The sequence below is a fragment of the Acipenser ruthenus genome, chromosome 3 (genome assembly GCF_902713425.1).
Source record: "Acipenser ruthenus chromosome 3, fAciRut3.2 maternal haplotype, whole genome shotgun sequence".
NCBI lineage: Eukaryota > Metazoa > Chordata > Actinopteri > Acipenseriformes > Acipenseridae > Acipenser > Acipenser ruthenus.
The window spans coordinates 24,748,316-24,773,720 of NC_081191.1; the positions used below are offsets into that span (position 1 = coordinate 24,748,316).

Sequence of the window (25,405 nt, forward strand, 5' to 3'; positions counted from 1 at the left end):
CAGAAAGACAGTAGTAGAATTTTTCATTGTAAAATTTCATTTCAAGCTACAGTATATACAGAATGGGATTTTTACATAAATAGGGAAATTATAAAACGACAGTTGCTTGTACAAAATTTAAAACCATAGTCTACAATATATACAGCCAGTATTTCACAGTTAGGTAGAGGTGTAAGATACAGTAAGTCAGCTCACAGCTGAAGCAGGGGTGTGTATTGTGTAAACATGCAATACATATACATAGGCTTGCACATCAAGTTTTAGTTAAGCCACAATTTATGTCAAGTAAAGTAAAACAGCTAAAACACATACAAAAATACTAGGTGGTGTTTGCATGAACAGCAGCTTATTTTCTTGATAAATAACTTGATCAAAAGAAGGGTTTGGAGAAATGCAGCCTCTGCATCTTTCTATTGATCGTAATCTCCTAAAATAGTGATTGACAAAAAAATATATAAAAATAAAAAAATAAATAAAAAAACACATTCAAAACATTTTTTTAATTGGCTATTGGTTTCCAGTTACTGATTGAAGAGGCAGTGTCATGATGAAAATGGTTCACCCAATTTAAAAAAAATAAATTAAAAAAAAAATCAGGAGATCTGGATAGATGTATTGAATCGCACAAATCTGTTCCCAGGAAATATTTACAGAGCTGTATGCAAAACAAATAAAATGTGGTTCTACCATCTATCAGCATTGAAAAGAGCAATACAGATTGCACTTTATTTTCAATGGGTCAAAGAACTCAATTAAACAAATAATAATAAATCACACATTTATAAGTCCGACTTAATTTGGATTTACATCCTGAAGACAATTTGCAGAACGTTCATTAGGATTTGCACCATTGCAAAATATGGTCAATTAAAAAAAAACACACAAAAAAAAAAAAAAAACACACCACCACATGACTTAAAGCCAGCAAGAAATAACTTTGAAGCATTAAAATGAACCTACCCTTCTTTGTTTTGTTTTTTCTTCCTAGTTTTATAATGCTAACAAAAAACATAACAGGGATACATTTTGTACAGAGGGAAATGGAAAGTAAATAAAAGGTCATTGTGTTTACCAAATCTGCTGTTCTTGGTATACTGGAAAATACTATGAATCTGGCGACACCTGTTGGTGAAAAAGAGCAAAACAGAGTTCTGTTCTCAAGTAGTATGTAGTTTAGCTATAAAACTGACAGGCTAACCAAGGGAGAGATGCATTACTGTACGTATAACTGCGAGATATGCAGCGGGGAGCTCTTATTTTCTCTTATGAAGAGAGATCATCCGTCTCAAAGGGTCATTCATAATATTTAGAAAGAATGCCGACAAAGTCCTGGCAACCAAGTTGATTTAGCTGGATCACTGAGGACTTTGCAATTCCATTCCACTTTTCTACTCACTCATCATGAAGACAACATAAAGAATGGCTTAACCCTTGTACATAAAAATCACATGTACAATAACACAGTTGCATTAAAAAAAAAATAAGATGTAAATATTGCACTCGCAGTAATATTATGATGTAATGCAACACATTGCATGCTAACAATTAAACACAAACTGTTCATTTCACTTATTCACTAATAAAAACACACATATCCCTGTTAAAAAAGGAACACTTATACAACATCATCCACATACAACACAAAACAACAAACACAAAGAAAGCTTTTGCCAGATACAAAGCTTTGTTCCGTGCCATTTGTGTTTGATCCAATCAATCCTTGAATAAGCAGTGAGAAAAAAATATAAAACCAAAATAACTTGGTTGTTTATTGGGGTTGTGCCATAACTGTTTTTTTTAGGTCTATTAAATAGTACAGTTACTGAACTTAATTATGAGAAGGAGCATGTACAGAAATGCATTGAAGCCCATCCTTTATAAAAAAAAAGGAAGTATTTTAGACCTAGTACCTTTGCACTCCAAAAAACACACGCATACTATGTACAAAAAAAATAAATAAATACTCTGTCCAAAAAAAGCCCATGCTGCAGTACACTTGATCTCTAAAATAAGACATCAGCAGCTAATCCACAAGGTGCAGGCTCCTATTCAGACACATTCACAATAATGACTACAGTACATGATCTGGTGGTTTTAGAAAGAATACAACTGGATTTCTGGCAACTTTAGGTCATGCAGTATTACATCACTGAACTAGCATTAAGCCACACTACACTGATTCTAATAATTGTGATATGTTAAACAGGAGATGAAACATCCTAAAGACGAGGCATTTACAGTGTTATAATTGAATGTCTTGTTCTCGTCTAATTTCTCTTCAGGGCCAGCTCTCTCTAAATGGAGTGGAGTCCTGTTTTGAAGTGCAAGTGCAAAAGGCACATTTTCAGAGGAATACAACAATTGTAACTATTGAACTAGCAAAAGTACAATTTAAAGTACTCCTTTCACATAGCAAACTGTTTCTTGCAAATTCATGGCACATGGCATGGTTTCATTTATTGCAATATGCTGCCACCCAGTGGACAAATAATTTGATCAGAGAAGAACCAACCAACCAAACAAGCAGTTTAACAACCTTTGAAAACAGATAAAAGTTGATACCAGAGTTCCTCATTTGGCTTAAAAGCAGATTCACAATGTTCCTCTTTGAATTAAATAGAAAACACATTATCAAAACAGTTTATGCTAGTTATGATGCTTTTTGCAGGTGCCGTTGAGAGAGAAAAAAAAAACTAAATAACTGCACACAAGTTTTGATTTGGAAATGCAAAGCACAAAGTAACGTTGAACTTTTAATTAATCTATCAGAGAAAACCATACTGAAACTTTTGCAAGCAATACTTTTCTCTAAAAATACATTTACACTGGCTTCAGTTTCAAATAGGTTAGATATTATATCCGTCTTTATTATTTGTTTTAAACCTTTCTGGTGTACTTGTTTCCCTCCGCAACAAAACCAGAAGAATGCATAAATTAAACTAGCAGATTTTATCTGGAATAGCATTAGAGTAAGCACAAAGTAAATGGATTCCAAAACTATATATTGAGCAGAGTACCCCCTTTACTGTAGTTAATAGTGAAGGTAAAACATACCACCCTAAAAAAGTGGCAGTCACACACAATTACGTTCAATTTTGCCTGTGCCTTCACAAATTACACTATTTAGAAGTAAAAGTTCTTTCCTTCACATTCCCACGAAAAAGCCAATGTAATCCTCCTGTTATCATTCATTTATTGATTTTTTTATTACTTTTAATTTGCAAATGGATTGTGTAATATTTGGAAAAAATAAAATTGGCAAAATCGATCATGAATTAAATTACTACTCTTCCACAACAGTTAGCAATTTATCATTTTTCTTCAGAGATACACAGTATTTCTATACCTCTCCCTCTAGCCTCTTTGTTTACCGAGGACCACATTTTTGCCAGATTTGATTCTCTTTAAAGCTAGATTAGAGCTGCAGGTATAAAATGCATCAAGGAAAGGGGCTCACCGATTCCAATAGATGTTGGTCTCTGTCTTTCCCCACAGTCAGCAACAGCTGGATTCCATGGGTCTCCCACTCAGAATTTCCTCAATAAATTAATTATACTATCCTGTCATGTCCTCCTTTTCACTGCTTATTGCAAGGTTCTAAAGTTTCTCATTTGCTTGCACTTCAAATGGTAATTTCCATCTGTCCTGGCAGTTTCAAGCTTATAGTATTACTCTGCTTTACAGATTTCGCTTACCCTTCTGGAATCTAAGCAATATATCCCAGTACTTTTGGCCACAACCACATTTCTAAAAACTCTTTCTTTCTAGCATTATGATTTTGTGTTGTGGTTCTGGCTAGACGTTAAATGGCATAACTCATTTTAATTTGGTACCAGAACAGATTAATGAAAAGCCCTTGATGTCAATTCTATTCAAGCAGAACATGCCTTAGTTTGATTTATGTGCATTAAAAAGAAATTGACAATAACAACGGTTTGAGTTGTTGAATACATGTTGTTATGCTCCAACAATGCAGATTATTTGAAAAAAATATATCTTCTTTGGGAATTTCCAGTTTATAAACTTTTTGATTTCAGTGTTTTTGGTCTTGAGCATATATCTTGAGCCTCAAACACAGAAGACATCGCCTAGCAAAGGAAAGTTAAATGCAGACAAAAAATAAAATCAATGTTATGACCTTTCAAAAGCAGTAGGAAATAATTAAAAAAATTATATATAATATTATCATATTTGTCCATGGGAAGTGTAACAAAATATGCTTCAAGTTACTTCATCTTTTATAAAAGGGCAACTAGTGATCTCTGTTTTAACTGATAATGTATATGCATGGAAAACAGTTTTTCAGGGTTAAAAAAAACAAAATAAGCATACCCATCACACTTGCTCAAATCCAGTTACACACCCCTTATTATGCAGTAGGAAAAATATTGAATTAAATCAAAAATGGCATTTCATAGCACTTCATTTTAGCTTTCTTATAAGATAGCTCATTTTATTTACAGTTTAAAAAGTCACGTTTGGCACATTTAATACGGATTCAGAGAACAGTTCTTGAATTCTGTGTATACAGACCCATCACCTACAGCAGGTAATGTCCTCATCTGTCAGCAAAGCTCAACCTGATTGTTAGATGTACAAGGTGCTTTATCACAAGGCTTCACGATGCTGCAACAGTGACTGAGGCACATAAGGTGCAGTAGTGCAACAGCTTGAACACAGGCGGCACTGAATTAACTGGACCTGGCAGCCACTCAGTGCGGATTATTGGCCCCTTCTGTCTCCTGCGGGTTCCAAATCAAAGACCTTCAGTTTTGTTCTTGTTATTTATTTTTTGCATTCACTACTTCTTCCACACACACTGCAATATTCAAAGTGTGGCGAGAATCCTTGAGATTGAGATGATGACAGCGAGCACGGTCTGTCCCACCCCAAACACCAAGGCTTCCAAGGGGGCCATGTTCTTGCCTGCAACCCGGTACACACCCGCCACTGCTGCACCTAGAAGGAAAGCAACATTATCAGTGGCTATTTTGAGAAGAGTGACAGCAGGACAATGGTTACACAACCCACAGCATGCAGAATAGCACCAAATCAAACAAGTGATTCAATCAGAGGCAAGGAAGTTTTCAAAAAATATCCTTTGATAGCTCAGGTCAGTGACAGTACGGTGAAAAATCAGGTTAGTGTGATGTAGAATAGCCCCAGTCCATGAATAATTTCTTCAAAATCAAACAAGCATTTCCAAGATACAGCACTCAGCACACTGTCTCATTTTGCTGGTGATATACCGCAAAACCATGGTTAAATAAAATGAAAAGAAAAATAAAGTGGGGAAAAATAAATAAAATAAAACCGCATACTAAAAAGTGAGGGGTTTCAGAACCTGCATCTTCATAACCAGTTACTAGATTTACAGAATCCCCCCTCCCTCACCCAAACAATAAATATGCCTATTCCTAGAAAAAACAAATGTGTGCACCAGGATAAATTTAGCATCTCATTTATACCAGGGCTTCTGTCATGTCCATGATAATACAATACATAGCTGCTATTAGCCAATTACCCAACTAATCCATCCTATTATCTGTCATAGCTTACAGTGCATTGATGAGACAGGGCAATCAATGTACCCTGTCCAGACAATCTTCCTGACCTACTTGCATCTACTGCCCTAAATCCCTGTGCTTACTTTACATTGGTGTATCAGTCCTGCTACACGAGCTGAAGAAACATTTCCCAAACAGACAGCTCAACACTGCCCTGGATTTCCAGCAGGGGAGAAGGGTTCCAACAGTGAGCTAAACAGCATCAAAAACAACACAACCTAGAACAGACGTGAATAGAATAAACAAATCTATGAAATTCATGTTAAACCTGCTATTTGGACTGCTTTTGTTAGCTTAGGGAGTTCAGCTCTGAAAACAATAAATCTACAAACAAAAGGTTGGCAACAGGTCCCTTTTCTGGTATTATAAATACCAGGTATGAAGTGAACTTCAAATTATGTTCCATTGTGGGAAAGCAAAACATACATCCAAAAAATCATGTGCTAATAAAAAAGTTTGTTATGTTACAAAAACAAAATTTGCCAAAGTGTAGGCTATGTAACGCAATTGATGAACTTTCTATCCATGACTAGTGGGAGTATATAAACCAGCCCCCACATGGTATAAATACTGCAAAGCTTAGTGCCATTGCTCAGACCAATACACAATTTTTGTAATTATAATTATAATATATCTGTATGATTAAGCCTGATTAACTGCTACAGTAGTAGTAGCACAGCAATTTTTCTGGTCTTTATTTCTTTGCAAAATAGGATTACATCCCACAGTACATCTGTTTGAAGAAAGCTGTTGGCACTCTTCAAATTTAGTTCCCTGATCTTAAATTGACCAATTAAGGTATTTGTTCTCAAAAACAACAAAACCCAAAAAAGCATGCACTGTAAGTTGGCCAAATATTGTTATATCAATTCTTTTCAACAGGTACCTGATAAAGCACACATTTTTGAAGCAGAAGAAAACAAACATTCTCAACATCATATTATTGCATTAGTAAACACCCCTGTGGACATAATGTAAGGGGAATGGCATCTCATGAAGAAAAATGGATGTGACAAACTGTGTGATCTGTATCTTTGAATGGGTTAACCCTTTAGGACTGTGATCATGTAAACACCATTATACTGATGTGTCATTCTGGGCCCATGATCAGGTAAACAAGATAAATGCACTTCGTTTCTTTGACTTACTGGGCCGCCATACTTTGCAGTACAGCTTGTTAACGCGTATCACTGGATAGGGGTGGGGTTGAACTTCACCGCCTGATTGTTTTTTCGTCACTGAGACAGGCATTTCATTTTTAAAGGGCGGAGACATTTCACAGCAGCACGCAGAGACAAAAACATGACAAAGGAACTTGTTTACAGCTAAGAAACGGGGAAACACTGTAAATCCGATGCATCTGACTTAGTTATATTAGAACATTTATCTAATCTAATTTCTCTCATATATATATATATATATATATATATATATATATATATATATAATTAAAAACATGAGAGACTTTTACAACATTTATAAATAAAGAAACAAATGAATATAAGCAGATCCTGTTTCAGGGACTAAAATTTATCAGGTATTTTTTTATTACTGATAATGGAGTGAAGAACTACTTTATTTATAAATATTTATTTTGAGAAAACAAAAAAAACACAGTAGTATATGTATATATATATATATATATATATATATATATATATATATATATATATATATATATATATATATATATATATATATATATATATATATATATATATATCTGTCTATCTATTAATAATCTTGGGACCTGGTTGGATCCATTGCATATTTCAACTATCTCAAAAGAAAATGGCTCAAACGTTCTCTTTTATAATAGTGAAAAAAACATTATGCTCCAAAGCAGAAATTGTGTTGGAGCTGTATTCTTCCCTTGTTTGATTATGGTGATACTGCGGAGCAATTAAAAAAGCAGACTGACTTCTTTAGATTGGATCTAACTGAATTGTAGAAGGCAACTGCATGTGTAAAACTCAATTAACATTCATCCAGCTTTTATTTAGTGACTGTCACTTGCTACATTGCACCTCACTTTTGGCAAAAGCCCATTCCGATGCATCACTATGCAGTCAAACTGCTCACCACACCACTGGAGTGAAATCATTGGTGCCACTGCTTGCATTTAGAAGTCAACACCCAAAGAGCCATCAGTGCTGTAGTAAATATAAATCTTTTTCAATACAAACAGCACTTTGTATTATTCCAAACATCCAATGAACACCAAGTATTACATTGCTTATATTTAGAACAAAGAAGTCTGAATTAGTATTACAACCATCATCTGATTGAAATGCAAGATATTTAAAGGATAGAGGCACACATTTTTAGGGATGTCCCTTAAGGTTATCCTCAGTAGGTGAATGAAGACACTGCCAAGTACATGTACCAAACTGGCACTACTGTGAGGGTGGCAGTATAATACAATTCCAATAAAATGCCAAAAACTGCACATTAGTAATCAAAATGTTTTATTTTTCAATCTATGATGTTTTAATTACAGTATACATGGATGATAATTTCAAACATTAAGCAAGTATGTTCTGCATTTTAATGGTATGTTTATCATGTGTGTGTATCAGGTAAATTAAATTAAGTTTAATACATTCATAATTTCAGGTGAGTCTACATGCATAGCCGACATTAATATGTTCAAGATCACCAATAGACCAGAGAATGTATAACATTCAATGGAGTACAATACAAAGATATAAGTGCAACATACTCCCAAGTGTGGCAAATGCAATTAGTTGATGCTCAAGTGTAAAACTAGGACCCAGACAGAAGACAGGACCCAGACTGAACACTGTGTGTGGAGTTCTTTGGGTTTGTTCAATTCTCAGGAGAAGTCACAGTAACGTGTATCAAAGAGTTGCTGCAGCTTCTATTAAGCAACAAAAGCTAGTCGTCTTCATTTAATGAAAAAAAAAAAATCTTATTTTAAAATGAGATAACCAATTTAAACCCTTAAAAATTGTATCACTAGTCAATTGCAGAAGATTTTTTGTCCAAGGTCATTAAAAAAAAAACAAAAAAAAAACAACTTACTAACATGTGAGGCTGGACTGACAGTGTTCTAATTCATCTTCTCTTGCTTTCACTTGTAATAAAAATAATAATAAAAAAATACACAAAAGTTAACCAAATGCAAGACTTTGAGGTTATCTTTGAATTCAAGTTCATCCAATATACACCATGTGACCTTTAATCTTACTGTTAACCGTGTCTCAGTGACCCCTACCTTTATATACTCTTTTTGAATGGACTTCACGTCATTGGTGTCAAAGTAATGGATAAACTAACTTTTCAATAATATTTTACTTACATTTTTCAGTATTTTAAATTAGATTGTATTTTTATATGGACATGGGTCAGTTAGCCGGCTGTACCAGGAGTCTAATCATTTCAAACAAGTACCGGTTAATCACCTCCATCATTGTTTTCTGAACCTCCTGACAAGCCCAATATACTATGCACTCATCCTTTGTGATCTATCTGTTCCCTTCAATCAGAACCTTCATTTTTTCCTTGCTGTTCAGAAAGTAAATCTTGATGTTTGTACACTTCATTAGAATCCTTTTAACTAGATCTGAAGGGAAAATGACTAAATCACAGAAGGCATCCATCTGTCATTGTGGTTTATATGTTTTGAAATGGACTAGCACAAGCCAACTAAAATGAATCATAACAAAGCTAAAATGCAGAACTGCTCAGGCTTTTGAAAAGGTCAGGTAGCAGCAATTCCCTGTTAAGAATGTGTTTTACTGGCATTATGCCCTTGACTGAACACAAGCAAGAAACATTTTTACTGGGTTAACAATTTCACACATTAACTTGCCATTTATCTGAACAAAAAACAAGGTATTTAAAACCATTGCAGTGACACGGAGGGTTCTCGTAATCCCATGAATTGTATAGGAGGCTAGGAGTGGAAAATCAAAATGACTGATTGGTGCAAAATCAATACAGTTTTCATACTCACAATGTAGACTGAAAAACAGATGTGAGTCAGTGACTTAGTTAAATGAACTGTACAATTTAAATATTAGTAATATACAGAGTAGACACTAATTTACAGTTTACCGATTCTAGCCATGTGACATTTTAGATGCATTATATTGAGTGGAATACGTGGGTATTTAAAATATAAATTAAGTGGAGCAACAATCCATTTGGCTAAAAGCATTGGCTAATAGTCAAAAGAAATGTGTTTATTTATGCACATGGGGGCGGGGTCTGTAACAACAATAGACAAAAAGACTACGGGTCTTGAAATGTGACTTGCAACCCAGGGAATTCCGATACATAAACATAATAAAGTTTACAAATGAGAGGCCATTTAGCCCATCTTGCTTGTTTGGTTGTTAGTAGCTTATTGATCCCAGAATCTCATCAAGCAGCTTCTTGAAGGATCCCAGGGAGTCAGCTTCAACAACATTACTGGGGAGTTGGTTCCAGACCCTCACAATTCTCTGTGTAAAAAAGTGCCTCCTATTTTCTGTTCTGAATGCCCCTTTATCTAATCTCCATTTGTGACCCCTGGTCCTTGTTTCTTTTTTCAGGTTGAAAAAGTCCCCTGGGTCGACATTGTCAATACCTTTTAGAATTATAAGAACATAGAATACAATCTATTAAAATCACAACAGGTTAATCCAGCAAAGCAAAGTAACTGCTCACATACCATGAAGAGTAAACTAAGATTTGAAATGAAGGAGACAAATATAAATCATAACAATAGCATTAGGCAACTACTGTTCAAACTGGCCCGTTATCATAACGTTGCAATCGTGTCTGGCATTTTCAAGAACCAAAGGCAAACCGGTGACAGGGATAGGATACGAATGCAAAGTTTGACAAGGCACTTATCTAGCTTCCCCAGTCTTTTTACTTTGGGAAGTAGCTTGCTATGTGCATTGCCTATTTACTGTAAAAAAAACAGTAAGGTTTGCTGTACATCCCAACAGAACAAATGACCACTCTCTAGCCTCTGCAGCATGTTTTGTGTATGCACATTAGGAAGATACTGTGTAAAGTGATGGTTTAGTGCTTTTGGACTGCTTAAGGTTAAGAAAGTGACTAATTGTATGTACAGGCTGAAAATACTGTTATAAAAATGTAAAGTTTATCAGATTATAACCAAATGCATTCCGAAAAAATCTATAGGAGGCTAGGATTGTATGACAAAAGTCTGGTGAAGACTGATGTAAAATTAAAAGCAGTTATCGTGTTTACTTTTTTTTTTTTTTTTTTCACCTCAGTGTCCAAATATATTATATTAAGTCTGTTTTAGGCCTTGGTCTCCCAGGGGTTGGTAGCATGTCAACATTATCTGTTGAGCTCCTTGGTGTGCAAGACGTCCACTGACCTTCAGTTCTCCTGAGCTGTTCTGGGGGGTTTGCCCAGTTGAGAATAATAAAACAAATTGGACGCTGCAAGCCCACGGCACTATTGTGATGATAACAGCCAACAGAATCTATAGCAAATGATTTTAATTTATATTAATAAATAAAATAAAATGCAACCCATTTCACATTGAATAAGTTATATTTAGCTTATGTTTTCATTTAAAAACATAGTAACAGTGCCAAACCCTCTGGTATCAGAAAGACTTATTACCTTCAGGTACAGCAACATAAAAGTACTGATGGGAAGACTGCCTTTGTCTCCTGTCTGATTAGTGCTTTGGAGAGTTTGCGGTTTGTTTATTTTTTATAATAATGTATTACCTTACCAGATACCAAGTGCTTATATTTCGATCATGCTCTAACAATTTGTTTAATATTGTAGCAGTATAACATGCCAAACAAAACTATTTGGTGCCTAGAAATTAAACCTAGTAGTAGTAAGAAAAAAAAAAAAAAGTTTTGGGCAGTGTCACAAAGACGGCCAGAGTGGGTGGCGTCAGACCAGAAAGGAATACAAAGAACAGAGACGGTGGTGATGATGAGCTGGGTGCAATGGCTGCACTCAGCGTTTATTAACAAATAAAAGGTTTGAAAACAGCACAAAAACACAGGACACGGCACTATACGCCAAAGTAAAAAGACAAACAAAACGCACTAAACACAAACGGTGCACGGAGACAAACAAACACGGTGAGTACACACACTTATCTTTACTTTTAATGATTTTAACTCTCCTCTCTCTCTCTCACCCGTTCTCCTCTTCCGAACACCTAACCACGAGTGACTAAAAATGTGCCTATTTATACTGTTGTGCTGGGATTCAATTACTAATTATTCACTTGAATCCCAGCACGTGAATTAATTCTGTGCAACCCCGTGCTCACATATTACATTTAACCAGCATGTGAAGTGATTTGTGCTCTCCTCGTGCCTAAATACAAATCTACACTTTTTAAATACACATGAAACACAGACCCGTTTATATCCCGTGTACCAATCTATACACCAACATTAACATACGCACCATACATACAACACAACACACAAAATACACACAGGGGCGGGCACTTTGCCACAGCAGCTATTTAGAAACTAATCAGGACAACATACCAACAAACTATGCTGGGAATCCTTTGTGTATTCATGTTGTTGGCCCTCAGTTTATTTAATGCAAGTTATTTCACTGATGAAAAAGCATAGGGTCAACAATAACCCACTACGATACAAGCACATAGGCCCTATACACCTATCTGCAGAGGGAAGCCCTGCCACAGGCCTCGGGCTCTGTTGACTGTGAGACTGAGCGTATGCCTGGCACAAGTTCTGGTAAATCACAACGGACCATTACAGCTTGCTGCACCAAATGCACTCTGCAAAGGAGCGAATAATGAACCTAAATGGTTGAAACGACCACTAAAGATACAGGGACTATCAGCACTGTTGAAAGACAGGATTAAATAAATCAAATTTTAACTTGACTTTTAGTGAATTAAATTTATTGATTTAACATCTCCTCTGTACTACATTATTTATAAGGCTTCATGCAGCACAGCGTATAACAGGACCGGGAAGTATGTACCTTATCTAATGATATGTTACTTAATGTAAACATTTTTTATAGCTGTCCAATGAAGGCATCACTTATTGATTTGTTATAATCTGTATATTATCATGTTGCCTTTAATTGCTGTTTGGAAATTATGCATAAGATGGGCTGTACCTATTACACTCCCTGTTAATTATTTTAGCCTTGTCAAATAGCACTATGGTTAATTCTTTTTACGCATTACTTCCATTTTGGTATTATGTAAGCATTATTTAGCCACTGGCACGTTGATGTAAAATATAACAGTCTAATTGTGTAATCGTTTAGTAAATGACATGTATTCAATGTAAAATAAATGGAAATGCCCATCCCCACCAGATACCCACTTGTTTTTAATGTCATATAGCAATGTCCACCACCACCCCCCCCAAAAGTCTGGAAAAATAAAATTGTGAAATCTATCCTTCTACTTACAGTAAATTTGGAACATTTTATCCTTAAAAATGGCACACTTTGTACACACTTCCAGGTGCATCCATATGTGATCGATATCAAAAGTATCTGAGACAGTGGGGTGGGGACCATTGGTCCATTTGGCATGGAATGACAGATACACAGAGATCCTGAGTCAAACATCTGCTTTCCAAGGAAGTTTTAAACAATAGGTAATCATACACAAGCAAACAAAACACATATGCACACATTTCCATACCAGACCATACATAAAGAACCACTATCTACATAAACACAGATGCAGGAACACTGCCAAACCACAAGCTTGCAGCTGATCCCCCATTCAATAGCAGCTTATTATGTTTCACCGCTCAATGCTTTATTTTTAGCTCCAGTTCAGGTAATTGTTTGTTTGGCATTATTATCCATACAAAACAGGAAGAATGTTTATATACCCCCCCCCCCCCCCCATAAATTTGTTTCCCGGTCCTACTGTATGTGGTTTCCATCTCTGGGATCTGTGGTGTTACTGTGCCAATATCCTGTGTCTTGCATCGATTTTGTGAAAGACAAAATAAAAAATAAAAAACCTCCTCTGTACTGTGTTGTATGTTATGCATCGGGTATGTTAATGTCTACCGAGACACCTCATTTTCAAGATGCAAGGGATACTGTAATTATAGACGGAAGGCGGTGTGTTAATTTAGTTTCTTGTCACTAAAGAAAACAGATGGCTCCCCAGATAAACTTGAATTTATTTCCTCACCAACATACAGCAGGTTAGCAGGTCCCTTGATTGATTCAAGTGGTTAGTTACACTACACTGCAGCTGCATTGCCACCTGCATTTTCGCTCAGATACAAATGGAGCCCAAAGAAATAATGAATACTTAAGGGACGAATAAACTAAAACAAAGAAATGAAAGAATGTTCAAAGATTCCTATGGGCCTCTCTGACCACCTTTTCTTTCTACTGATCAATCCACATCCAAATTATGCAATGTTTTTATTTTCAACTTTTTATGAACTAGACACCGAAGTCCTCAATATTGATTCAGTGAAAGATTAGATAAGAACCACCCTCCAATTTAGGCATTTTAATGGTTCTCTAGCCCCAATTTTTATTTATTTTTTTCTTACAGACAGGTAGAGTAAAATCATCAAATTACTTAATAGTTTGCGTTATATTGACACACAAGTACAAGTTGAGGTAGAGCGGTGGGGAGTGGACCATGAAGCCCCACTCTGAAAAGAGCTACAGACTGGCAAGAGGTCTAGGGCAGACATGCGTGACTGATGACAAACAAGAACAGCAAATACCAACTATAACAAATACAATCCACAGATTTAACTGGAATTATTAACTGGACACCCATTGTTAACCTTATTAAAAAAACAGCAGGTCAGGGAACTTTATACAGGGATTCTTCAGTCTGATCACTAGAGACAAAAAATCCATCCATGCTGTGGTTGTCAATAGGTTTGACTGATAAATGACCAAACAAAACATGATGGGAATCTGTGTGTGTGAAATCAACACTAATAGTTATCCCTTCTTCAGCAACTGATGATAAATAGGACTTTATATAGTAATTGTATTTTTCCATTGTGAATGTTATAGGTTATGACCACTGTACGGTTATCCAACTTCAGCACAGAGGCTTTTTTTTTTTTTTTACCTGTCATAATTGGGATTTTACCTTTTTTGTACAGCTGTCAATTTTCTCTTGGACATCAGTATGACAGAATTATTACATCCAGTGTTCTGGGCAAGAGATTTGTGAATGCGAGTGAATAAGAAATTAACGTGTTGAATTGATTGTGCATGTTACATTTAAACTCTGCCTCAAATCTGCTAGTCCAAGGGCTTAATGCTTGGCCACTGTACAAGGCAATTGAGATCCCCTCCATGTTCTGGAAAGTGTGACTCAACAATGAGCAGTGGTGTATATTGGGAGCTGTCCATCCTCAAAACAATTTTAAGTCAACTTTTAAAAGGGGAAGAGCTGGTACCCTCAAAAACACCCACACCACAGTTTGTTTCTAGGCTCACTTACTGGTTATCATTCCCCCAGTGCCAGAGGCCAGGAATCCAACGCTGACCAGAATGAAGCTGATGAGCCTCCCTTGCTTGTGTCTCTGCATCATGACGAGCATGAGGAGCCCAACTGCCCCGTGGACGAACAGTGAGGAGAAGAGAGCCCACAGGAACACCCAGTACCACATCTCTGCAAGGACAACAAACAGCAGCAGCACATCAGTACAACACCATGGCCATTCAACTGAATTTCCACCAGACTGCTGGAACAATAATACAAGCTTATTCCTGAATCTCAGCAATAGATTTAAAGCATTCAGGGAGAAAAAAAAAAAAAAAAAAAAAAGTAGGTTACACTCTTAGATTGCCAAGAAATACACAAATATTCACAAACTGCTGCCGTCTTGCTAGACTCTCCAACTGAAAATGAGGCTTACAATTTATATACACACTATGACTTGAGTCTTAGAACTGCATCTAGTACAAGTATAGCCTAGTCTCCCCATCCCCTTTCCCATCAGACCTACCTGTGAATTAGGTACGGGTCCCAAGTGAATGGCATCGGTCATACAGAGGAAGAAGCCACTCGCCAGGGCTGGAGACACAAATTTACAGTATGGCTTAACTGACTGAAGGAAGGGCTTTATAAGATATTTACATACTCGCACACCAACACCTAGTCATCTATAATGAGATTACCTCATACAATGGCTAGACATGTTTACTTGTCATAAAACTATAATAGGGTCATTCCAGCTCAAGTGTAGTAAGTATGGGGACCCCTTTGACTCAATTTTTAAAGAAACATTTTACTACAAACATGTAATTTCCAAACTAGTACCATACTAGATTGAAGAAAGCCATGTGTGCAGACCTTACTCTTGCACTTCCTATGTCAGTTCACCTAGAGTGTGAAATTCTCTTCACCCTACCTTTCTTGTCATTAACCAACCAGCGGCTTACCCAAATGCAGTATTCTTCAATAATCTTTATTCTAGAGTAGTCTAAAATAGGTGCACATTACGATGTTCAGTCGCAGGTGCTTGTTAATTTTACAAAAGCATGGTAATGTTGACATTGGCAATGACACAAACCTGTTAAACAACTCAGCTGATCTTAAGAGTCCTTAAAATAACTTCCCTTAATTGTTCATTTCAGTTTTATAAAACTCTACATTTACATGTATAGCAATGTATAGCATTTAACCTAAGTGAACAGACAGTGCAGGTGTGTTTGCAGCAAGTAGGGCGTTCCTGAAGCTGCACGTTTTAGAGTCAAACTGGTTTGAATTTTGACGCACACCGCTTTGGGTACACATGGTTTCTGATCACTGAGAGATCAGCGGACCTCAGCACCACGGGCTGCTAAGGACATTCTTTAGCACAAATTGGCTGTCTGACCATCTGAATTAATGAAATCCCCATATATCCCAAGATTCTGATAGCATCTAAATATGAGCTTAATGTACTAACCAAGTGTCATCACAACTGGATAAGTGTTTCCCAAAACTTAAAGTGTGTCACAGGCACATTTGGGTGGGTGCCTCTTCTATATCCCCACCTCCAAGGAAATGCACACCAAGCGGGGTATAAGAAAGGCAATAGGAATAGTGCTTTGCTGCTAGAATTTGGGACCTGTACCTAATCCATTTTAAATGGACATTTTCATTACAAATCTTGCATTCACACAGCATGCTTAATCTCGAAAGCAAAATTCATAATGATGGGCAGAGACTGAAGCCGTCTGTTAGTTTGACGCAGCAAAAGATGACTGACAACGAGAAACATTGACTGTCACTAACAAGATCGAACGAGGGCGCCCTTTGAAGACAATCGAATGAGTGAGTGATTCGGCAGTTCCCGTCTTGGCACATGCTTGTTAACAAAGCAAGTCAAGGCTGATTTGATCCACATCCCCTCCTTTTGTTTTTCCTGCAGGGGAGGATTTATTTTGTTTTCATCCATTATAGTGATTGACTATGCTTTGTGTGTTTGTTGAAATGAAAGCATAAAGCAAGTGCAGTTTATTTTTAAATGTTTTTTACGTGTTCTTTACTCTAGGTATGTCAGTCTAGTCTTATGTAAGTTTGCGCACCCTCCTATCTTTTCAGGACACACATTTAAATTCAAGCTGGTATTATAAGTGTAGTTCAGTTAAGCCAATAACTATTGTGTAAAATATTTTAATTTGAAATCGTGAAGCGAAATATGGATGTTAAAAGAAAAGTATTTCAACAACCTTTAAAAACAAATTGTTATAAATTTCTCCATAACTATGTGTATCACTCCAAGAGTGGACGTCAGACAAAGAAGAGAATGGACACAGTACTGCGAGTGAAGAGCTGATGCACGGATTTAATAAATAAAGAACAAACGCTAGACAGAACAAAAACACACATTAACAAAAATAACCGGCACAAGGGCCAAAAGAAAAAGGACTATACAAAAACACAGGACAAAACGGCACAGCACGAAAAACACTCACCACATACCTCTAAACACCAACATTACCTCCAACACACTAACCCTTTCACCACCCGTGATCACCTTATTTATACACTTGTGGCTGGAGCCTTAATTCATTATTTAACTCTCTCGCTGCCTGTGGCGACTAAAGTCGCCCACCCGCTGTGCATTTACCACACAAAGTTAAATGTACAAACAATGACAAGTATGTTCACACTGAAACGTCAACAAAATAATTAATTAATTAATAAGAATTTCCAAACACTAAACATTAACTTTTTTTTTTTTTTTTTGTACAAAAATGTTTATTCCAACACTGAAGTAGTTGATACTAAAGAAATAAAACGTCAATATTAACCATTGTACAAACATTTGCCTATTATTATTATTTGTTTATTTAGCAGATGCCTTATCCAAGGCGACTTACAGAGACTAGGGTGTTTGAACTATGCATCAGCTGCAGAGTCACTTACAACTACATCTCACCCGAAAGACGGAGCACAAGGAGGTTAAGTGACTTGCTCAGGGTCACACAATGAGTCAGTGGCTGAGGTGGGATTTGAACCGGGGACCTCCTGGTTACAAGCCCTTTTCTTTAACCACTGGACCACACAGCCTCCTGCCTAATAAGTAAACAGTAAATTTGAAAAAAATAATTAATATGCATGTTATTTTCCTACTTCAGATATTTCTGTGATATTTAAGGTAATAAGCAGAAACAACATTTTTTTATGCATTTATGTGAGGAAAACCTGACGTGAGAAAAAACAGCAATTCATACATACATTATAATTGCATATGTAGCAACACGGATCTGATTATAATATACTTAAGATGCAAGTTTAGTGACAATGTGCAATATTTTGACAGGGCGAAGACAGGAAAAGGAAGCGAGCTTTTTTTTGCAGGTCAGACTCTTTCAGCATTTTGGCAGCCATCTTGGTTGGGCAGGCTGGCAGCACAGTGTTCCAAAGCAGGAAGGCAGTGAAAGAGTTAAACATTCAATTAACGGCTCTAGCCACATTTCCATTTTAACTCCATCCCTGCCACCTAATACTTCCCACATATACAACCCCGTGCCTCGGCAGGGCTCTCGTCCTGCCACAGACTGGTAAACTATTTAGTGACCAGTCACTGTGACTGGCAGCAGTTTTTCCTAGCGGAAACACAGAGATCTGCGATAGATTTTATAGGTTTTTTTTTTGTATGTACCGTATTCCTTCGAATTGAAGACGCGCTTTAACCATTTTTTGGTTCTCAAATAGCCTGCGTCTTAGGGACTTGTTACACGAGTCAATGCGCTGGCAACATAAGTTGTAGCAGCGTGTTGCCTGTGACGTCACCACGGGGGATTTGACCTGTTACACGATACAACTAACAGACAACTCGCATTCGATACAAATTGCCTTTAATCCAAGCAATATCCAATCATATTTAAGAACTACGTCACGTGGTTCTGGTTTTCAGGTCACATACTTACAAATACCAAGCATCAGAACAACTATTTAGTAGTACTGTCATCTTTAAATAATTGAACAACTAATAATTATAATAATAAAGTAGTAACGTTTACAGAATAAAAACAAATAAGCCAAATATGTAAAACTCAATTTAACGTACAGTACTACACGTAGATAAGAATGAACGATAATTTTTAATTTCTTTAAATGCTGCATCATACCTACTGTTACATGCTGTTTCCGTGCCATTAACACCTAGAATCCCACTGAGTTCAGAGAGTTTTGCCTCTCGTTTTCCTCTTTTAAAATATTGTTCATCCCTCGGATCCCAGAGGAATTTGTGCTCTAAACAGTTCAGTTAGAATAACTAAATCCACCTTCATTACAAAAAGCAGCATTATATATATTATATATATATATATATATATATATATATATACACATACAAGTCATAATAAAAAAACAGCCTTTTATGGTTATATTATCACAGTGCTGCGGAGTAACGGTTTAAAAAAAGGTAACAAAATAACATAATATGGACATTTTTATTCCCCTATTATTATTATTATTATTATTATTATTATTATTATTATTATTATTATTATTATTATTGCTGTCTTTTATACAAAGGTATTTTAAATATTAAGAAGGGGAGACCTGAACAAGGTGCAGTTCGGGCGTAGTTAACGATAGTTGGACAAAGATTTTAATTAGTTTTAAAAACTTGTTAAAAGTAACTCTCCCAGCATTGGTTGTTATCAAAATAGTCCACTACCAAAATAACAATGTGTTGACCACCCTTCATAAAACTCTATGAGAAGTATTTCTCTCTCACAAGTCCAGGTAATTGCGGCTTTCATTTCCATTTCAACTGTTGTTTTCACTGTAGCAGACAGAATCACGTGACACACACCAGTGCTCTGATTGGATATTGCCTGGAACCTGTTGCTTGGAGTAGGATCGCTGTCCACTCAAGCAATCGCGTTGCCATGCAGTTGCCAGAACGTTGACAATACGTTGTCAGGACTGTTACACGGGACAATCCTCGCGGGATTTGGTCGCAGGCGATAAAAGTTGCTAGTAAATTGACTCGTGTAACAAGGGCTCTAGAGTACAGTATAGTGATGCAAGTATTATAAAAAAAAAAAAAAAGCCAAAAAAAGACGGGACTACCCAAGCACACAAACAGCACCGTGACTGACTGCCAAGAAAAGACAACAAAGGCGTCTGCCCAAATACACAAGAAGCAACGCGACACTGAGAAAAAAAAGACAAACCAAGCTTCCTGAGGAATGCCAAGAGAAACGTTTACAATTTCAGCATTTCTAACAAACAGTACCAGCTTGGACAGATCGGATATTTTTTGAAATGCCAAGCAATGTTCAATTCTCTTGTGGTTGCTGGGTTACATGCTGCTTGATGCCGTGGAGTGTTGTCGTGCTTGCTGTTGCCTGCATGTGTGATGCCGTAAGCGAGTGGTGGTGTGTGTATGACAGAGACGCCATTGTAAGCATTACACAGTGTGCAGCACGATAAACAAGCTCTGCGGTTAATCTACAATAACACTGTTTCGTGTCAGTTTTGTACGATACAACAGCGTAATTGAGGTTGTATCTTTGTAAATGCATATTTGAGGTTTTATTTTTTCCTCAAATTGAGGGTGGTAAATTTGGGCTGCATCTTATATTCGAAGGAATACGATATTAAACCAGACTATAGCAAACATGTTGCTATAGGCCATTCCATGTAAAATTGTATGGTTGTTACACTATTGCCCATAATAGAATACACACAATGGTGGTTTATACAGTACAATGCATTGTAAAGAAGATGATCAAACAGGGCTGACATGCAGATAAACTCTATGAATTGTACAGTGGACACCCATTAAACAGTTTTACACCACACTGCACTGCATTTCACAGGCAGCAACATTATCTCCCAGTCTGCAAAAGCAACAACAGCTGGTCAATGGTCTTCTCCAGTAGCAACATGAAAAGTTTATTGCCCTATATGGTTTTAAAAATAGTTTCTACAGCACATATTGTTTTTTTCCTTATAAAACCTAAGCTATCTGCTGAAAAATGTTATCGTCTATAACAGTGTTTCTCAACCTTTTTCGTAACAATGCTCCCTAAGGATCAGCTGAACTTAAATCGCCCCCTTGCCAGAAAATAAAATAAAAATTAAGACTTGACAATGCCGTTTAATTATCAATTACATTTAATTACACTAGTTCCAAGAATTACACAGAAATAATTTATAAAAACAATAATTAAACCCCAGTCACTGGTATAATCAACATGTAGGTACATAGTATGTATAATGTGTACACGGATCTAATGTAAACCTTGAGCATGGTGTCCAGTTGCAAGTTTATCAGGAGTGAAAGGACTGAAGTTGGCGAGTTTCAGCTGAAGAGCACCACACCTGATTTACGGGGGGGGGGGGTTCAGTATCACCCTCATTGTAGTAACGCCATATGACCATTTCCTTTTTGAATTCCTCATTTACTTCCTAAGATAGTTTGAAGATGTAATTTAAACCTTCCACTGCTTCAAATAGCACCAGAAGAATGAAAAAAAAAAAAAAACTATCTGCGTAAAAAAAAAAACAGTGCTAACCACAATCTGCTTATGAAAAAGCAGAAGTTGCAATAGAGAAGTGATACAATGATGTAGACATATATTAGAGGACTGACTGTTGTACAGACATATGTAACACTGTCTAGATCAGACAGTTTATGTAAGTCAGAGCCAGTGGCACCTGAAGAACAGCTATGTATTGCCAGCCATACAAATGGAAATACTCTAGATGGAGCTGGCTCTCAATTCTTTAAACACAGTGGCCATCTAGCTTGGCTAATGTGTCTGACAAAGTCTACTTGAACAGATGAGCAGCTGCTTTTAACACATGTCAAAATAACTTTAAAACACATCAAAAAAGAAAATACAAAAAAAACCCATAATATTTGAGTAATTGCAATAACTACTCAGAATGATTTTTTGAAACTACTTACTGTTTTACTTCGTGTTTAAATAGTTAAAACAGGCACCAAAGAATTATTCATTGGAAAACAAGAATCTGTTACACTGCATTTTGAAGACTGGATTTAGAAAGCCAATATGCTGCACACACAAAAAAAAAAAATCAAATTGCTGGTGCAACGTAACTGACATTAACCAACATAACGGCATAAAAACACACATTTCATAGGCCGACTTTCATTTCTTCTATTTTTAGAGTACACCCAAATGTATAGAAACAATCCTGCTGAGTCAAGGCCATCAAATTGCTGATGAAAGCATAAACCAACACTGCATAAGCCACCAGCCACATTTTACAAAGTTAAATTTTAAAGATGTATTCAATGCAGTGTGGAGTAGTGGTTAGGGCTGTGGACTCTTGACCGGAGGGTCGGGGGTTCAATCCCCAGTGGGGGACACTGCTGCTGTGCCCTTGAGCAAGGTACTTTACCACGATTGCTCCAGTAAAAACCTAACTGTATAAATGGGTAATTGTATGTAAAAATAATGTGATATCTTGTATTGTAAGTCGCCCTGGATAAGGGCGTCTGCTAAGAAATAAATAATAATAATAATAATGCATTGCAATTAAACCAAGTTATAACTTTGAACGATGATTATCTTTCAAAAATACAGTCCTTAAGGAGCAATACTACTCCATCTTTTTGTTTCAGTGTTTCAGAGTAAAACAAACTGCACTCATCCAGGACAACTTGAATACCACAGTTCTACTGTAACAAGATAAACCTGTGACATTTTGGTACAGGGCAGGGAGGCAAAGGGGTTAGCTTCACTCCTCTCTTAACGTTCCTATTTGTTAGAATGCAAAATATTTATGAAATTAAAGTTACTGGACTTGGAATATCTGTCAGAATCCAATATATAATGTAAGGCTTACAGTACCATGTACTACTTTACAGGTCATACACAGCAGGTTGAAAAAAACAACGTGTGTGTCTTATTCACCTGCATTTCAATGACACCAGAAAAGAGAGCTTTTTTTGGGGGGGGGGGGGGGGGGGGGTTAATGAAAAGAAATACATAAAAGCCAACTACAACTTGCTTGTTTTCTGCCCCAATTCCTATCACAACGTCAATAGAAATCAAACAGAATGCAGACTGAGAAAAGTCCATCACACCACATTTTTTGTTCCAATGAGACTTAGCAGGTGCTTCTATGTCTACGGCACTGCTTAATACTATCTCTTTAAAAATGGACGCGCATGAAGTCCATGTCGCCCATTTATTTCACATGATGAAGTAGCTCACACAAACCTGCTAATAAAGGGTGACCTACATACAACTTTAAAAATCCGAAATGTGGGTGCAGGCAATCAATTAATGATGCCTGTATCTTACCTGTGAAGTGCTCGAGGACGGTCCCGTGGACCCACAGGCTGAGGACTTGCTGCACGGAAAGGTTGATAGAGTAATCCTTCATGTTTCTGCCGCTGCTGCCCGGGTTTCCACTCTTTGTCAAGTTGATGAAGACATTGAGAAGACAGATGGTGGTTTCGCCGCGGCTTCTACCTCAGATGGTTTTTCAGTTTGCCCGTAGCTCTGTTGGTGAGGGTGGTACAGGCAATCTGTCTGCTCTTTCGCTGTCTCCAACGAAGCAGCTGCAGACTGGATGCCATTATGAACGCGGCAGGCAAGCACAAACCAAAACCTCCCACAATTCCGTTAGCACAAGTACACACCAGTTAAAGGGGTGGCAATTTCTAAAGGGGAGTGTAGCGGGAGAACGTTACAGGCAAACCAATCACGAAGAGGCTCCTTTTAATATCGGCATACAGGGCAGTAGCTCTAGACAAGACAGAACAAAGGCTCGTAATTATGACACAGGTCAGGTTTTTGGGATGGAACCGCATAAACAGTCTCGCGTTTTGATTGGTCCTTCTCTGTCACAGTAATATGACATCAACCCGAGTGGGACAGCTTGGAGGCATTGTGATCGGAGAGGGAGATTTGTTTTCCAGAACCTTTCAATTAAAATGTAATGTCGTATTTTGCTGTACTGATATGTATTACTTTATATAAATTGTCATGTTATGCACGAATGTAAGAATTGGCTTTCTGTGGTGATCTACTTTTTTCTTTCAAATAGCATATATTTATAATCATTTGCGGAATTTATTTTAATTGCAAATATATATATCCTGCCCACTATTACAGTTTTGTTGCAGGATTTATTAGTTTATCTATAATGTAATCACAGTTTTACATATAGACTGCTCGTTCTTAGGGTTCTGGGGCGCTTTGCTATAATGTCTAAATTTCTGGGCCGCTTTGGTGTTTAGATAACGTCCCAAATTCTGGGCCGCTTTGCTTTTCCGAATTCAGTTATGCATGCTGAGTTTGCCATGATAAAAAAAGTACGGGAGAACTGGATCGTGAATTCATTTAAGAGTAACCCTTAGTACATTAATTAAAGTTAATGTATTTTTTACTCTCTCCAGAAAACATTATTTTTATGACAAAACAGAAGTAAAATGTAAATGTAAAAAAAACCGTATTTCTTTATTTCAATGAAGAAACAACATTGCACTGAAATTAAAACACATTTTTGAGAAGGAACATGGTATTCCAAAAAAAAAGGGGGGGGGGCATCTAATTTTCTTATGTAATATTATATATTGAAGCATTTCGGGTTCTTTTTGGGACAGAAATGAGACTGCAACCGTGAGTAGATGAAGGCTCAAGCTGTTTATTTTTACAATAATTCAATAATCACAAAATAAAATCATAAAGTGAGGGGAAAGGGAACTGGGAGTCGAAAATGAAAATTAATTATTGTAGTAGTTTTTCTTTTAACCTAACCTTTCTCACTATCTCCCCTGAACACAACATTCTCGCACACTCTGGTCTTCCCCAATCCTCCCGGTGTTTTCCCTGCACCCCATTTAATGCCCTCGCTTCCCCCGCCCCCCAACCTGTCTTTAGCGCCAAACCTGCACCCCAGTTCCCCTCCACACACATCACGCAACCCCTGCATGCATACACACCCAGTACAACCCCCCTGCACACACACACACCACCATGCAACCCCTGCACGCACACAGCACCATGCAACCCCTGCATGCATACAACACCAAGCAATCCCTGCACGCATACACCACTATGGAACCCCTGCACACACACACCAAAGCAGTAGTTTTCCTTAGGCCTAAGGCTACATACACACACAGGCTAATACGGTTGTGAGTTCACCTTTTGCTCTTAATACGGTTTGTATACACACACAGTTTGGTTACAAAGGGCAGCGACAACCGCACTAGTTAATCCTTTTCAGAGCAAGTATCGAGTGCGGTTATTAATTCAGTTCGGTTTGTTAATGCGCACTAACTGTGTGATTACAACAACGCTAACACAACCGCAGTTGGTGCTCAGTGGATTTCTGCGCATCTAATGACGTCATTGTTTATCAGACATTTCAATGTGATAAACAT

At 37.0% G+C, this 25,405-nt stretch overlaps 1 protein-coding gene across 1 annotated transcript; it reads right to left on the bottom strand.

The window, feature by feature from the left end:
* Positions 1-23,767, bottom strand: LOC117435700 (transmembrane protein 170B). The gene is made up of 3 exons (XM_034059062.3): positions 23,316-23,767; positions 15,025-15,195; positions 1-4,959 (listed from the first exon to the last, which is right to left on the bottom strand). Exons 1-3 carry the CDS (start codon positions 23,395-23,397, stop codon positions 4,829-4,831), a joined length of 384 nt encoding a protein of 127 aa, XP_033914953.1. The 5' UTR covers positions 23,398-23,767; the 3' UTR covers positions 1-4,828.
* Positions 23,768-25,405: the final 1,638 nt, after the last annotated feature.

Excerpts from the sequence above, each read along its gene's own strand:
- LOC117435700 (XM_034059062.3), bottom strand. The coding sequence starts at position 23,397 with ATGAAGGATTACTCTATCAACCTTTCCGTGCAGCAAGTCCTCAGCCTG. Across the intron at positions 15,196-23,315 it reads CGTCCTCGAGCACTTCACAG|AGATGTGGTACTGGGTGTTC; the intron begins GTAAGATACAGG and ends TTGTCCTTGCAG. Across the intron at positions 4,960-15,024 it reads CACTGGGGGAATGATAACCA|GTGCAGCAGTGGCGGGTGTG; the intron begins GTAAGTGAGCCT and ends CTTTCCTTCTAG.